The sequence below is a fragment of the Dichotomopilus funicola genome (genome assembly GCF_033296635.1).
Source record: "Dichotomopilus funicola strain CBS 141.50 unplaced genomic scaffold C8A04scaffold_3, whole genome shotgun sequence".
NCBI classification, from domain to species: Eukaryota; Fungi; Ascomycota; class Sordariomycetes; order Sordariales; family Chaetomiaceae; genus Dichotomopilus; species Dichotomopilus funicola.
In genome coordinates this window covers 657,750-672,374 of record NW_026944024.1, presented here as the reverse complement: position 1 = coordinate 672,374, position 14,625 = coordinate 657,750, and the positions used below count along the sequence as shown (strand labels likewise).

The following is a 14,625-nucleotide window of genomic DNA, read 5'->3' as shown; positions in this document are numbered from 1 at the left end:
GACCAATTGATGATAAATGAGGCAGGTGACGGTATATAGGGCAGGTCGGTGCTACCAGTTTCCAACAACAAAGCAAATCACGAGGATCACACCTGCTGGTAGTGTAGTGGTTAAGAGCTGTGTACCTAGTCGGTCCCCTCCCAGTGTGAAAAGGCTCCCCTGGGGGTGGCTGACCACAGTTCTCGCTTTCAAACCCTGTTCGTTTCATTTTTTTCCCTAAATTTTTATTCATTAATAATTAATTAATCAGATGATAACAGTGACCCGTCAAATTTGAAGGCAAGAGCATACCGGAGGTGAACCACCCAGACACATATAATTCAACAGAGACCAATGCCATTGATCTCATCCAGTGTTTGGTCCGTTTCCATTCTATTACAACTGAGATTTCGTCATCCTAAATTACCTCTGTGCGCTCCTTCAAGGGCAATATCAAGAAATATTGACAAACTCTAAGTGTACCCTGAACTCTAGTCTCTAAATGGAATTCTGAATTTGGGCAGCGGAACAGGATTGTGTTGTTTAATAAAATTGTAACTCCTGGTTTGGAAAACTCTACCATGGCTTGCCAGATGTTTTGCCAGGTGAGAACTGTCCCCAATTCTTGACCTTAGCCGGCAATGTTTCACGGCAGACGTTCCGACACGGTAGCCGATGCTGACTCTTCAAGCTCCCAGTTCTTTCCCAACTCATTTCCAGAACCAACACCCTCAAGGTTGCATCTCAGTGACGCTATGTTGTTAAGCATTCTTGATTGGGGCTAATATCGCGAAATACCTGTAGGAATTCGGAAAACACCAATCCCGGCCCCACCCATTCACGCTGCCCAGCACCCGTTTCTGCGCCGGCTCGTCCATGCCCTCGGCTGTCCACCCGTCCGAGGAGGGTGTTAGGCCGCTGTCGCTGCCGCTGCCGCCGCTGAGTCGGTCGAGGAGCAGGGTGATTTCGGAGGCAGTTTTCTCCGTGGCGAAGGCAGCTGTGGCTCGGAAGGTGGTTCCGAGCTGCTGCAGGTGGTGTTGGTAGGCGGAGCGCATTTTGGCTTGGCCTTCGGAGAACATGTGGTCGGCGGTTTTCTGGCTTTGAGGTAGAGGTGCTCGCGGCGGTCTTTGTATTGGCCGCGGCCTGTTGGATTATTTAGTTAGCGATGCTCTAGTGGAAGCCATCAGGCTGTTAGAGGGATTCGAAATTGAGAGCCAAAAACCTACCTCTCATCGCCAAAGCATTAGCAAACATCGGCCTCAAATGCCCCCTCACACTCTCCAAAAACTCCGGATGCACCTCCCTGGAACAATCCGCCAGCTCCCGAATCGCCGCCTTCACCCGATCGCGCACTTCATCCTGGACGCCACCGACCGTCTTGAGACAATTGTCGAGCTCGGCGGCGGTGCGCACCCGCGAGTCTACCTCGTCGAGGTAGGCCTTCCAGACGCGGGCTACGCCGTCGAGGATGGGCGCTTCGGTCTGCGGCATTTCGATGCGGAAGGCTTGGTGCCAGCTGTTGAGGAGGATTGAGAGCAGTGTGGGGGTCCTAAAGGACATGGCGTTAGAAGCAGGTGGTTAGTAACGCTGGTTTACCAGGGATGGTTGCGGGTGGAGTGACTTACATTGACTCAGGGAAGTTATATTCCCTCCTCTCCGCTCTGCCGCGGGCGGTGTGATATGGGCCGCCGTCGCGTTTGAGGATGGCGTTGTAAGTGCTCTAGTGCATCATCTGGGAGAATGTCTGGTTCTCAGGGAACTTCATCGCCCAACGGAGTGCGGCCTTAGCTGCAAGGTTCTGACTGCGAGATAGGCCGGATGGGGTGTCTTCGGTATAATAGAACGGGTCTACTCGCTTGACAGCCTTCCGACCTTTTTCAAGCTCCCGCTCGATTCCCTGTGGACATTGGTTAGACTGGGTTAGCTGTTCCGTCCGGTCTCTTGGTTCAGAGGAAAGATAGGTCCGTATCGGGGACTCAGGGTTAGGTATCCGTGGAGGGGTCTTACCTGTCGGAAGGTCTTATGGGCTTCGGTCAGGTCCTTCTCAATGGTGTCCCGGGAGAGCAAGAGGTTCGTCTGCTGAGCGTCTGGCGAGGTCCAGCGGTGGATGGTCCGAAACAGACGCCGGAGGGTGTTGAGCATGGCGTCGAGGCGCTGCTCGCGCTTCTCGAGGGTGACGTCGCCCAGAAACTGGCGGAGCTTGGGAATGCCCGTGTGCTTGGCGGTCATGAAGCCGAGGGGCTCGCGGCCCTTGAGCTGGTCGCGGAAGGCCGTGGCTGAGACGGGGATGACGTCCACAGAGCCGTCGTATTCGCTCTGGTTCTTCATGCCCCGGGCGAGGGTCTTTTGCCGCTGGGCGAAATCGCGCTTGATGGCCTCGATAATGTGTTGGTTGCGCAGCCAGACACATTCCCATTTCTGCCGGCCCCGGGTCAGGCGGAGGGCTCGGTCGTGTTCGCCTTGCTTTTGAGCGGCGCGATCGACGGCTTTCTGGAGTTGCTGTTGACCCTTTTCGAGCTCTTTTTTGGAGCTCAAGGCTTTGGCCAGCCGTTGCTGGATATGCTTCGCTGTAGCCGTGTTCATTAGCAATAGCTTCCGTGGGGCGAGAGGTAGATGGAGGAGCGAGTGATGACTTACGCATAGGCTTCTTCTGAGACCCGCCGCCAGTCAGTTGAAGAGTTGCTATTTTGGTCTCGAGCTTCGCAAGTTTCGCCTTAGCTCTAGCCAACTCCGCAGTCTGGTATCGATGGTTTCCCTCGAGCTCGGCCGACTTTCCCGTGAGCGTGGTGATGAGGGCAGTATCGGCCTGGAGGAGCTCATTCCTCCTGGCCCTGACATCACTCGTCATGAAGATGTCGCAGTCAATCTCGTCGACCTGGGACACCACCACGCAGAAGCTCTTCTTGTGATACTTGCCCTCGAGCTGCATGCGCAGCGTCTGGTAGTCGCTCATCAACTGCACTCCCGTTTTCTCGTCGATGGCCCGACGAGCCGGCGTGACGATGACTGTGATATCGATCTTGCGCGCAAACTTGGTGGCCACGTCCGCGCGGCTCTGTACCACATCCGACAAGCCCGGGAGATCAACCATGACAAGCCCTTGCTTGAGGAAATCAGCCTTCACGAAAAGCCTCACCTCGGTAATCAAAGGCCAAGCCCGGAAGCCCTCCAAGTTCTGGGATGAGTCAAGATAAGGCTTGACGGACTCGGCAAACTGGTCTGCGGACGCCTAGATCGCGGTCCGGAGCTCAGCGATCTCCTCCATTCTCTCGAAAGAAGAATTGCCGTTCTCTTCGTCGTCCGACTCTTGTTCGTCTAGGTTGCGGTGTTGTCGGATAGTGTCATAGATGCGCAGAAGCTCCTCCCGCACATCACCGTAGGATCGAAAGACAATCTCGGCCTTGAACTGCGCGGCCGGGTCATCGTCATCGTTCCATGACACTCTACAGGCGCAAGAGGTAGCCGCCTCGGAGTTGCTAGAGGGAAGAAGCTCAAGAATTCCCAGGAGCATGTTCAGAATCGAACTCTTGCCGGCGCCGGTCCTCCCGGCAACTCCGATGAGAACCTCAAACCGCCGTGCCATGATTTGGAGCTTTTCTGTATCGTGGACATATCATCGTCAGTATGGATAGGTAATCAATCAAGCCCATTCTGGAAGTGTAGGTGTTGGACAAACCGATTTCATCCTTCCAAGCCAGCAGCCCCTTTCCGCAGCGAGTATCAGGCCTCTCCGCGGTCAAGGACATGTTATCGGCCGCCTCCAAAAGCTTGAGCACCTCGCATATACACGAGGCATGTTTCAGGGCGTCGTCGAGGGCTCGCTGTTTGACGAAAACCCGAGTAACAATGTCTTGGCCGGAGCAGTCCCCCCAGGAAAACGGCTGGTCAGGCGGGAAGGGCGTGTCCGTCGACTCGGCTTTGATCTGCGGCTCTTCGGTGGGTAGGGAAGCTATGATGAGGTCTTTGAGGATGTGTCTAGTGATAGAGAGGTTTAGTAATTCACGCCTACTGGGTAGTCTGTGAAGGAAGAAAGCGAAAAGGTTTGGGAAGAAGAAAGCGAAAACTCTGGGGAAGAAAGAAGAGAGGAAGTTGTGAAGGAAGAAGGCGATAAAGTTTAGAAAGAAGAAAGCGAAATCTCTGAGAATGAAAACCTCCAGGAAAATGTGAACGAAGAAAACGAAATCTCTGGGATTGAAAAAATGAAGAAAGCGAAACCTCTGAGAATGAAAACCTCCAGGAAAATGTGAACGAAGAAAACGAAATCTCGGGGAACAATGAAAACGAAATCTCTGGGAACAAAGGAATTGAGGAAAATGTGAACGAAGGGGACGAAATCTCTAGGAATGAAGCAAACGAAATCTCTAGGAAAGAAAAAAGCGAAAAAGCTGGGCAGTGAATAACTTCAACACCAAGGCTTACCTTATATATGATTCTTCGTGAGCTATTCAATGTTAGAACAACCCTAAAATAACGCACACTTAACCATGATCCAAGGCTTTGCTGGTGTTGAGATGTTCGGCTGGGAACAGCCAGAGGTGGTTGAAGAGGGGAGAAAGTTGGAGAGGTGAAGGGAACGAGTGGGAAATTTATAGCCTCAAGAACGGCTCTTGCCCAGGCCAACAAAGAACATCAAAAATATAACTCGACGCAGCAGGTGGAAGGATGCGGCGGGTACCCGAGATCCGCGTTCCGGTTCTGTGAAGGGAGGGAGGAGGGTATTGGGCTTCCGGAACTGCTTTCTCCCACGTCGACAAACGACATCGCGAGAATATCTCGACCCAACCAGTGCCAGAGGGGGAACAGGATTCAAGAACTGGAATCTCTCACGTCGACAAGGACATCTTGAATATATCCCGCTTCCAGGGTTTTCAGCAGTACACGACATGTTTATTAGGTATATTATTTCAGCACTACGAGTGCCAGAGAACTGCTTCCGGGGCCGTCCGTGACCGCAGCGTTAGGATTCAAGAACAGGCTCTTTTTTACGTCGACAAGGAGCATCGTGAATGTATCTCGGCACAATGAGTGCCAGAGCCACAGCAGGTGCCCGAGATCCGCTTCTCGGATTCTCAGTGAGGGAGCGAGGATCTGGGAAAAGAACTTAAGTTTAAGAAAGCACCGTCCTCCAAAGAACACCGTGAATATATCTCGATCTAGCGGGCACCGGAGGTCCATTTCCTAGATTATCAGCAGCACATGACAGTGGAAGATATCTCGAGAAAGTTTCTGGAAGGAAGGGAGCGAGAAGGAGATCAGGAAGATTCAAGAAACACCCCTTCTAACTTCGACAAAGAACATCGTGAATGCATCACCATGTGGCGGGGATTGAATATCCACTTTCCAGGCCATCAGCAGCAGATGAGATGTTGAATATATCTCGAGCAAGTTGTTGAGGTGGAGGATGGAACACGGGAGTAAACAGGATTCAAGAACAGCTCTTTCCCGCGTCCACAACAAACATCGTGATTGTTTCACGACACAGCAGGTGCCAGAGTTCCACAGTCCAGGCCCCCAGGAGCAAATGAGATTGTGAATATATACCTAAAAAGCAGCGGATGTGAACGGTCTCCGCCTTCTGGGGTATCGGCAGCACATGACGTGAATCGTTACATCTTGATATAGCTGACGCCCAAGATCCATCTCCTTGGGCCTCGGTGGCAGACGACATGGTAAGTTTCTCCTTCGCGGCTAATCGATTTTGACTCATGAAAAAAAGCACAGGATTTAACGGGAGACTGTCAACCAAGAATTAGACCAAGCCTCTGAAAATGTCAAGACCGTCCTCGAATCATAAGGGGGGCTGGTTGATCATTGATTTATCGCGATCCTACCAACGTAAAACTGTTTTACTGGTATCTTGCAGAGTTGGAATTGCCTAAGAATCGGTTGTAACTCTCGATCAATTTGTTGTTAGAGAGCCAATCACTGTGTTGCAGCAGGTTAATTTGCTCCTGATCTAGCTACTCCTCGACCGGCTCGGAGGGCTGGATCGCCGAGAGGGCATGGGTTAGGGCACGAAGAAGCGTGTGCCTACAGTTGTGCAGGGATGATGTTGGGTTGGGTGCAATGTCTTTTACACTCATGTCATTAGTTCTCTGTGGAACGATCCAAGCGACCAGGACAATTTTATCATTTGAAAAAACAGGGAGCAACAGCTGAAGTCCGAGGATATGACGGCCCAGAAAGTTTTGGCAAGGTGATTTGAGATAAGATTGGGGGTACCGTCATTGACGCAATCACGACAGGATCGAGAACAGAATTGTCGATATGATCGACAGTGATAGATGTGAGGACACGCTTGATAAACTCAGATTTGGTCCATTGGTAATGAAGAACGCGATCAAAGGGAAAACCAAACCCTGCTTCTCTTCACAAGTCCCAACTGCTGAAAGCCAACCTCATCAGTAATTAATCACCTTCTCCACTGCCAAGTCGAAATCTTGTCTGCATCAGAACACTAATAATCATTGAGTCATCGGACAAACAAACTAAGATGGGTAATTCGAGTGCAAACCGCAAATGCGAGGGCGATGCATCACACAAGTGACAAAACCGCCATGCAGCCAGCCACAGGCATGCAATCGAATCCTTCGGCGCAGAACCAGCAGCAGTCGCATTCGTCGGATTCTTCGTGTAGCCCGTAATTTTTGGTGGTGATGATCTTTTTTATTTCTTAATGAGGCAGCTGGTGGCATGCCGTTTCTAATCATCACACGGCAGGGCTTTTTCTTCTGTTCTCTTTTTGTTTGTTGTTGTGCTCTTTCTTGGGTAACTACTTATATGCTTTATATGCTCTGACATTTCTGGTTGGGGGTCCCAAAACTAGACAACCACGATATTCCCTCTTCCTGCATGCTCCTTCGTCCCAAATACCCTAACAACCGCCTAACTCTACCAGTCTCGCCGAAATCCAGTCAACTAACTGCCAGACATATCTAAGAGCAACGCGGGATATCAAAATGAAGCTAAACCATTCCTATATGCCAAATATACCCAAGGTCCAAATCGACCAGACCCAACCCATCCCCCCAGTTCAGTCAACCAACAATAAAAGCGCCTCTTTCAACAACTCCTCGATTACCTAGCCAACCGCTCTATTCATTCCCTCAACCCACCAATACCCCCCTCCCCCCAATCAGTTCCCTCCTCACATATTCCACCGGCCACTCAACATACCGCCGATACTCACCCGGCAAATCCGCCTCGAGCTTCGCCATCCACGCCACACACGATTTCTCGCGGTAGGCGAACCGCTCGCCGGCAGCGCCGAGCGCAAAGGTGCCGATGGCGTATTCGATCAGAACAAAGTGGATGAGGAGGAGCTGGGCCGGGTAGTGCGTTGGGTTGACGAAGGGGGCGAATTCTTCCGGGGTGGCGTTGTTGATCACGGCGTAGTGGTGGGGGAATTGGGCGACGGCTGTGAGAGTTGAGTGTGTGAGTTTGAGTTTGGGTGTAAAGATGGATGGATGCGGGGAGTTAGAGAGATCGAAACTGACCTTCAGCAGCAGAGATCTTGGTGGTTTTCACGAGACTCTCGGTCGACGCGAGGAAGCGGACTTCCAGCGGGCTAGTACACAACGGGGCGAGCGCGTGAAGGGAGTCGAGGAAATCGTCCATGAGCGCGTCCTGCTCCGGCGTGAGTCCCACGGGGCCTAGTCCGAGGATCAAGCGGATCCTATCACTGTAGTGCTCTTGGGTGAAGCTCCAAAACAACGAATCGGGGTGTGTGATCAGTGCGGTGGACCCGACGACGTGGCAACCCTTGATCATGGCTATGAACTCGTTCATGCCGTCCGGCATGCAGGACGCTTGGAAAGCGAGGGCGAACATGGCGGCGAACTGGGCGTCACCTTCGGCCGTGGATCGGGGTGGGCTGCCGAGGGCTTGATTGAGGAGGTTGATGGCTTTGACGCGGTGGGTGAGGGCTTCGGAGGAGGACTGGACGCCGTAGATGCCAAGGTGCGAGGCTGCGAGGCCAAGCATGGCGTGCATCAGGTAGTCATACTGCTGGGGGTTAGCCAGGTGTGTGGGGTGTGGAGGTATGTGAGGGAGGAAAAAGGACTAACATTATGTGAGAGAGGCGCGATTTCCCTCCATAAATCATCGCCACGGATGGGTAGTGGTGGATAAGCCGAAACTAAAAAGTGGTGGAAGAAGCGCATGTCACTCGCGGTGAAGAGAGTTGGTGTCGACTGCAGCGGGGCATGTGGCGAGGGAACGGCGGCTAACGACGAGTCGGCCGCGACATAGAGACGTGAGGGAGCGTCCGGGTACTCGCAACCGAGGCCGATGCGGGTGCAGTTGGAACACTCCGGGCGGTTTTCCTGGCACTTGACCTTGCGGCGCTTGCAGTTGAAGCAACCGCGCCGGGACTTGGTATGCCCCTTTCTCGGGATCGGCCGGCGGCGCACGGCGACCACAATGGCCGACTCGGCCGGAGACGTGTCTGCCGTTGCATCGGAGGAGGTGGAGTGCCCGGAATCCGGCGAGCCGGTGGCGTCGAGGTGCTGATTGTGATCCGGGTCCTGATCCACGTCCGGGCTCTCCGAATCCATCGCGTTTCTAGGCGCGCTCCAAGCGGTAAGCCGGGCGGAACCGAACAAACAACCCAGAAAAATAGGAGATCGTGTAATTAACTAGGTACGGTACCGCAATAGAAGGCAATGTAGTGCAAGATAACCACGGATAAAGTAGGACGTGGTGAATCAGCTACGCGGTGGTAGGTAAACCGGGGGAAAAGAGTCACAAAAGTAAAAGGTTACACAGGAGTTAATGGAGATATCGGCCAGTTACGGATAGTTACTGTTAACAACGACGACGTCGACAAATTTGTCATGAAGCGGTCTCCCAGAAAGAGCCGACGCCACCGCGTCGTCGGCCAGGAGGGGCTTGTCAATTTCTGGCAGGTCGAAACCGTTGGGCAATAGAAACCCACACAGCCCAAGCAAATGCCTGCGCAACGACATGGTTCCATCGGCCTCGTGTTCACGGTCTCTGATTGTCTGATTGGGGCCCAGAAGTTGATGGTAAGGATCGTCACAGTGAGCCGGAGTGCAGCAACGGGGGCGCAAGGGACCGAAGGGCGCACTTCTGTTAAAGTTTTGGCTGTCCGGCAGGTGGTGGCAGCTGCAACAGGGCCGACTGAGACGTTGAGTCGCGAAGGGCGGACGGCCCGGCAGATAGGTCGGAGCGAGACTCAGGGGAAAGAACGTCCATTTTGGGAATCGCGAGAGGACTCCTGGAAGTAAGAAATGGAACTATTTCTCCCGAGGACCAGGGAAGCAGGGGATCGTCCTCTTCCGACACCTTGGACGCGCACTCTTGGGAGGCTTAGTGCATATGTAAGGTAGCCCTACGTGAAAAGACTTCCCATGTCACGGAGATAACTCTCAACCAAATTCCACCATCAGCGAATGCGTGTTTGTCGCGGAAGCAGCAGCAATGTGGGGCAGCCAATGGAGGCCCTGGGAGGGGCTTCGGGGTTACCCGTCTTGCCCGTGGTGGTGGTGCAGTTAGTGGCTGGCTGGACGCCTGGAGCCCCAGCGATTGACAGACGCTTGGCATGGAAAGCTCCGAGGGGTCTCCAGTTACTCTCTCATTCGCCGTGACCGCTCAACGCTCAGTGTCCATCGCCTTGTCCAAGAAGCCACAATTTTCCGCATGGACCAGAAAGACCTCCGAAACGCTTTCGATGCAGCCGTCGACCTTATCTGGAGCATCTTCCCCAAACAGTCTCAAAACGGTCTGTTCTACATCTCACTCAATGCTATCTACCCCACGTTGAGGCCCTTGGGAAGAGGTACCACGAACTCACGTCTTCGGCGGGTTACAAGTCACTGCACTTGGCAGAGTTGGCATACTACGGTTCATGGTGAGTGCTGCAAATAACCCTTGAGATAGCAAAGCCAGAAGCTCGTTGCGCTGGTAGGAGTGCAGAAATGGCGGCTGATAATAAACCAGGTCAATGTACGAACGAGGCATGTTTGGGCCGTCCGTTAAGCTCGCACGCACCGGACTCGACATCGCTATGGCTTTGCCGTATGAAACGCGCCTCCTCCCGGCAGATCTATGGACTGTCATTGGCGGCGTGCAGCTAGAGGGCATCGAGCTGGAAGAAAGCTATCAGAGTCTCAAGTTGGCTCTCGACCTCCGGCTGGACGCGGTACAAGCCGGATTGATGGATGAGAAGCACTCACAGATTGCTAACTCGTACATGGGGCTCGGCACGGCAGCCGTAGGTATTGGGCGTGTTCAAGAGGCCCTGGAACTCGGCGAGAAGTCTATCTCGCAACGGGCGGGCCGCCCCAATGAGCAGATTCAGATGTTTGCTATGTCCTACCACAACGTCGCGCTTGCGGCCCTGCACGATGGCCAGCTTGACAAAGCTGATGCGTTCATCAAAAAGTCGATTGAGCTTACCTCGGTAACATCGCAAAGCATGACTCCTGAGCAAAAATTGTACATGTCTCCGCGTACTTGAAAGAGAGATTCCAATGCTAACGACTCTCAAACCCTCAGGGAAATGGACGCTCGAAATATTTACTGCCAAGGCAACGTTTTCTGGGCACGAGGTATGAAAGCAGAAGCGCGGGAGCACCACCACCGAGCGCTAGAAGTTCGGATTCGCACATTTGACGAAGTCCACCCTTATACCGCCTGCGCGTACTGGAAGCTTGGAAGGATCTGGGAGGACACCCACACCTTTCAACGTTCCATCCTCATGGTAAAATGCCGTCGGTCTTTGCAGCATTGAAGACAGGGCGAGATCGAAGCGCTCAACTTGGGCGATTCTACCACCAACTCGTCGCATTCAACCACTCCATGCGCAGTCCTCCACGGCAACTGGTGCTGGACAGACGCCGTGCAACACCCACCCGTGCGCCGCCGTCATTCTTGGGCGTATATCCCACGTTCTTCTTGGCGATAAAGTCGGCGCGCAGTTTTGTCCATCCGTAACAGTTGAGTCGGCCTGAACGGCTAATGTCGTTAAGCCAGTCCTGGCTATGATTTCGCCTTACTATATAGTAAGTCAGCCCTACGGAACATGGAAAGACTTCCCATGTCACGGAGATAAAACGCGACGAATTTCCAATGTCCGTGAATGCGTGGTAAGTTGTTGCGCAGCAGTAATGTGGGGCTTGCCGGGAATGGAGCCGAGGCCCTGGAGCGCCCGAACTGTCGATGGGATCCCTCGCGATTGACAGAGGCTTGGCATGGAAAGCTCCGAGGCACATTCCCTCCAGCCCCACTTGCCCACCTCGCTCTCAGTCAACACCCCACTTCGAGCTGTTCGCCCACGTCATTGTGCTGCTCCCAGGACTGAGAAAGCTGAGAGGTGTTGAAGTCATTTTCTTTTGGCCAGACGACTTGCCAACAAGGCATTTGCGCATGTTTTCAGCTTTCCACGATCAGCTAGATTAAGCTACCCGCATACCGGAAATCGGGAAGAAGTAATGATAAACGGAAAATGGGCGCTGAACCGAAACCTCATGTCTTGCCCCGCCTTCCAAGTTGAAAAAACACGTATAAAACAACAAAATCTGTTGATTTCTCATCAACTGATAACTGTGAACCTCTTCCTCTCCTCTTTTTATCCGAGAACCATTTTACTCTAAAGCCCACCGCCTTCATAATCACTGAGACAAATTGGCCCGCACAATCGGCTTTTGGGCATTGATCAGCTGCAGGCGAGGTGCAAAATCGACACAAGCTGCAGGGTGCAAACGCCAGCCGAGGCCGGTTTCACCGAGCGTGCACAGTCGCCAAACCTCGGCTCGTCAACGAGCTCTGCGCCACGATCACGGCCGACGAAAGAATAAAATAAGCGCACAGCGGAACTCTTTTTAAGAGTTGACCGGGGGGACATCTAGAGCAACCGGAGTAGTTCTTACAAAAACAACAACCCTAAAGAAAAGGAAAGAAAATACACCCGCGGACTCGAAGAAACATGACGTACACATACAGCGCGGCGCCAACGCCCCTCCGCAAGGTGCAGAAACCTCCCTACACCATCGAGGCCCCCGACGTCGAACCAGTCGAGGGCGAGACAATCCCGCGTCGCCACCCCAAGGCCAAAGACGGTTTGATCGAGCGCCCAGCCCCAGGCGTGAACACCACCTTCGACCTGCTGAAGCGCAGCGCCGAGAAATATGGCAACGAGCCGGCCGTGGGAAGCCGCAAGTTGATCCAGGTGCACAAGGAGAAGAAGAAGGTGCCCAAGGTGGTTGACGGGCAGACCACGGAGGTCGAGAAGGAGTGGACGTACTATGAGCTGTCGGACTACACTTACATTACGTACCGGGAGTATCTTGACCAGGTGCTGCAGGTTGGGGCGGGGTTGCGGAAGTTGGGGCTTAAGGCGGATGAGCGGTTGCATATCTTTGCGAGCACGAGGTGAGAGATACTTGCTTGGTGTTTCAACCAGGCTGCTTACTGTTCGGTTGCTGACTTGTTGGCAGCCCCCAATGGCTCACGATCGCCCACGCGTGCTCGTCACAGTCGCTGACCATCGTGACGGCCTACGACACACTGGGCGAGGCCGGCGTGGAGCACTCGCTGGTGCAGAGCAAGGCCGACGCCATGTTTGTTGACCCGCACCTATTCAAGACGATCAAGAAGCCCCTCCAGACGGCCAACACCGTCAAAGTGCTCATCTACAACAACGAATCCCACCTGTCCGTGTCCGACGCCGAGATCGATCAGTTCAAGGCCGCCCACTCGCACCTGACCGTCCTCTCCTTCGGCGAGCTGCGTGCCCTGGGCGAGGAGAACCCCATCGACCCTGTCCCACCAACCCCGGAGCAGACCTACTGCATTATGTACACCTCCGGCAGCACGGGCCCGCCCAAGGGTGTCCCCGTGACGCACGCGGGCTTCGTAGCCGCCGTCGCAGGCCTGTACACCGTCATGGAGGAATCCGTAACCCACCAAGAGTACGTCCTCGCCTACCTCCCACTCGCCCACATCTTCGAACTCGTCCTCGAAAACCTCGTCGTCTTCGTCGGCGCCACCCTCGGCTACGGCTCCCCGCGCACCCTCGCCGACACCAGCATGCGCAACTGCCACGGCGACATGCGCACCTTCGCGCCCACCATCATGGTCGGCGTCCCACAAATCTGGGAAACCGTCAAAAAGGGCATCGAAGCCAACGTCCACGCCGCCGGGCCCCTCACCCGCACCCTCTTCCACACCGCCCTCTCCCTCAAATCCTTCTTCGTCTCCCACAACCTCCCCCACCTCGCCTCCATCCTCGACCACACCGTCTTCTCCCGCGTCCGCGCCGTCACCGGCGGCCGCCTCCGCTTCATCGTCAACGGCGCCAGCGGCATCGCCCACCCAACCCTGCACTTCATGTCCCTCGTCATCGCCCCGATGCTCTCCGGCTACGGCCTCACCGAAACCTGCGGCAACGGCGCCCTCGGCTGTCCGCTGCAATGGACCTCCTCCGGCCAGGCCATCGGCCCCATCCCCGCCGCCGTCGAAATCAAACTTGTCTCCCTCCCGGAGCTAAACTACTCCGCTACTTCCTCCCCGCCGCAGGGGGAGATCCTCATCCGCGGCGCGCCGGTGCTAAGGGAGTACCTCGACAACCCGGAGGAAACGGCCAAGGCGGTCACGCCTGATGGGTGGTTCCGCACGGGGGATATCGGGCAGTTTGAGGCGGACGGGCATGTCAGTGTTATTGATCGGGTCAAGAACTTGGTTAAGCTCCAGGGCGGGGAGTATATTGCGCTGGAGAAACTGGAGGCGATCTACCGCGGCGCGGCGTATGTGCAGAATTTGATGGTGCATGGGGATAGTAGCTCGCCGCGGCCGGTGGCGGTGGTGGCGGTGAATGAGAAGCAGTTGGCGAAGAAGGCCGGGGAGTTGGGGGTTGCTGAGGGGGGGAGTGGGATGTATAAGGATAAGAGGGTGAGGGGGGTGGTGTTGAAGGCGTTGCAGGAGGTGGCGAAGAGGGAGGGGTTGAGTGGGATGGAGACTGTGGCGGGGGTGGTTTTGGTTGAGGAGGAGTGGACGCCGGCGAATGTGAGTTTCTATCTTTCTCTTCTTTCTATTTTTGTTTCGATTTTATCTTTAGTCGAGACTGACAGACTAACTCTCAACAGGGCCTGGTCACAGCAACGCAGAAACTCAATCGCAAGGCGATCCGCGAACGGTATGCCAAGGAGATCAAGGCTTGTGTCGAGGGCAAATAGGAGTCGCATAAAGAGAGCATCTCCGGTTTGGGTCTCATATTTCCCCTAGTTTTGATCAATCTGGGTTGCATGATCCGCATGAGGTTTCTGTAAAAAGGGACGTTTAAACTGGCGTTGTGGTTGAGCATAGGGACATTTCTCCTTTTCATTGTCTACTACTCATTTCTGCATTGGACATGTGGCATGTGGCATGGATCTCACAAGTCATGGTTGTGCTATGATGATGACGATAACGTTAAGGAGTTAATCAATGCAAATAACATTTCGTTCCAATGGATCAACAGATCAATGGATAAGAGTCAAGCCAAATAACTAGTGATCCGTTCTAAAACGGAGGTATCGTGATAAAATGCTAACTCTGATGTCTGATGCCCGATGTCTGCTGCTGCTTGCTGCTGCTTGTTGTAAATAAAGCTTGCTAGTAGAAATACCCGTAGGCAAAAGCAACTTG

General features: G+C 54.0%; 5 protein-coding genes across 5 annotated transcripts; 2 read left to right on the top strand and 3 right to left on the bottom strand.

Moving 5' to 3' along the window:
* Window positions 1-740: 740 nt before the first annotated feature.
* On the bottom strand, window positions 741-3,070 carry C8A04DRAFT_24703 (uncharacterized protein; the record flags this gene model as incomplete). Its single annotated transcript, XM_062779269.1, has 6 exons — window positions 741-1,122; window positions 1,232-1,528; window positions 1,605-1,699; window positions 1,832-1,876; window positions 1,987-2,546; window positions 2,617-3,070. The coding sequence occupies 6 exons, from the start codon at window positions 3,068-3,070 to the stop codon at window positions 741-743; spliced, it is 1,833 nt and encodes a 610-aa protein (XP_062640824.1).
* A 138-nt stretch (window positions 3,071-3,208) lies between these two features.
* Window positions 3,209-4,740, bottom strand: C8A04DRAFT_24702 (uncharacterized protein; the record flags this gene model as incomplete). The annotated part of the gene is made up of 3 exons (XM_062779268.1): window positions 3,209-3,576; window positions 3,656-3,954; window positions 4,655-4,740. 3 exons carry the CDS (start codon window positions 4,738-4,740, stop codon window positions 3,209-3,211), a joined length of 753 nt encoding a protein of 250 aa, XP_062640823.1.
* Window positions 4,741-7,085: 2,345 nt separating this feature from the next.
* On the bottom strand, window positions 7,086-8,534 carry C8A04DRAFT_9004 (uncharacterized protein; the record flags this gene model as incomplete). The annotated part of the gene is made up of 3 exons (XM_062785316.1): window positions 7,086-7,396; window positions 7,476-7,983; window positions 8,046-8,534. 3 exons carry the CDS (start codon window positions 8,532-8,534, stop codon window positions 7,086-7,088), a joined length of 1,308 nt encoding a protein of 435 aa, XP_062640822.1.
* A 1,472-nt stretch (window positions 8,535-10,006) lies between these two features.
* Window positions 10,007-10,732, top strand: C8A04DRAFT_24700 (uncharacterized protein; the record flags this gene model as incomplete). The annotated part of the gene is made up of 2 exons (XM_062779267.1): window positions 10,007-10,437; window positions 10,498-10,732. 2 exons carry the CDS (start codon window positions 10,007-10,009, stop codon window positions 10,730-10,732), a joined length of 666 nt encoding a protein of 221 aa, XP_062640821.1.
* Window positions 10,733-11,926: 1,194 nt separating this feature from the next.
* On the top strand, window positions 11,927-14,174 carry C8A04DRAFT_34157 (uncharacterized protein; the record flags this gene model as incomplete). The annotated part of the gene is made up of 3 exons (XM_062782733.1): window positions 11,927-12,372; window positions 12,438-14,004; window positions 14,085-14,174. The coding sequence occupies 3 exons, from the start codon at window positions 11,927-11,929 to the stop codon at window positions 14,172-14,174; spliced, it is 2,103 nt and encodes a 700-aa protein (XP_062640820.1).
* Window positions 14,175-14,625: the final 451 nt, after the last annotated feature.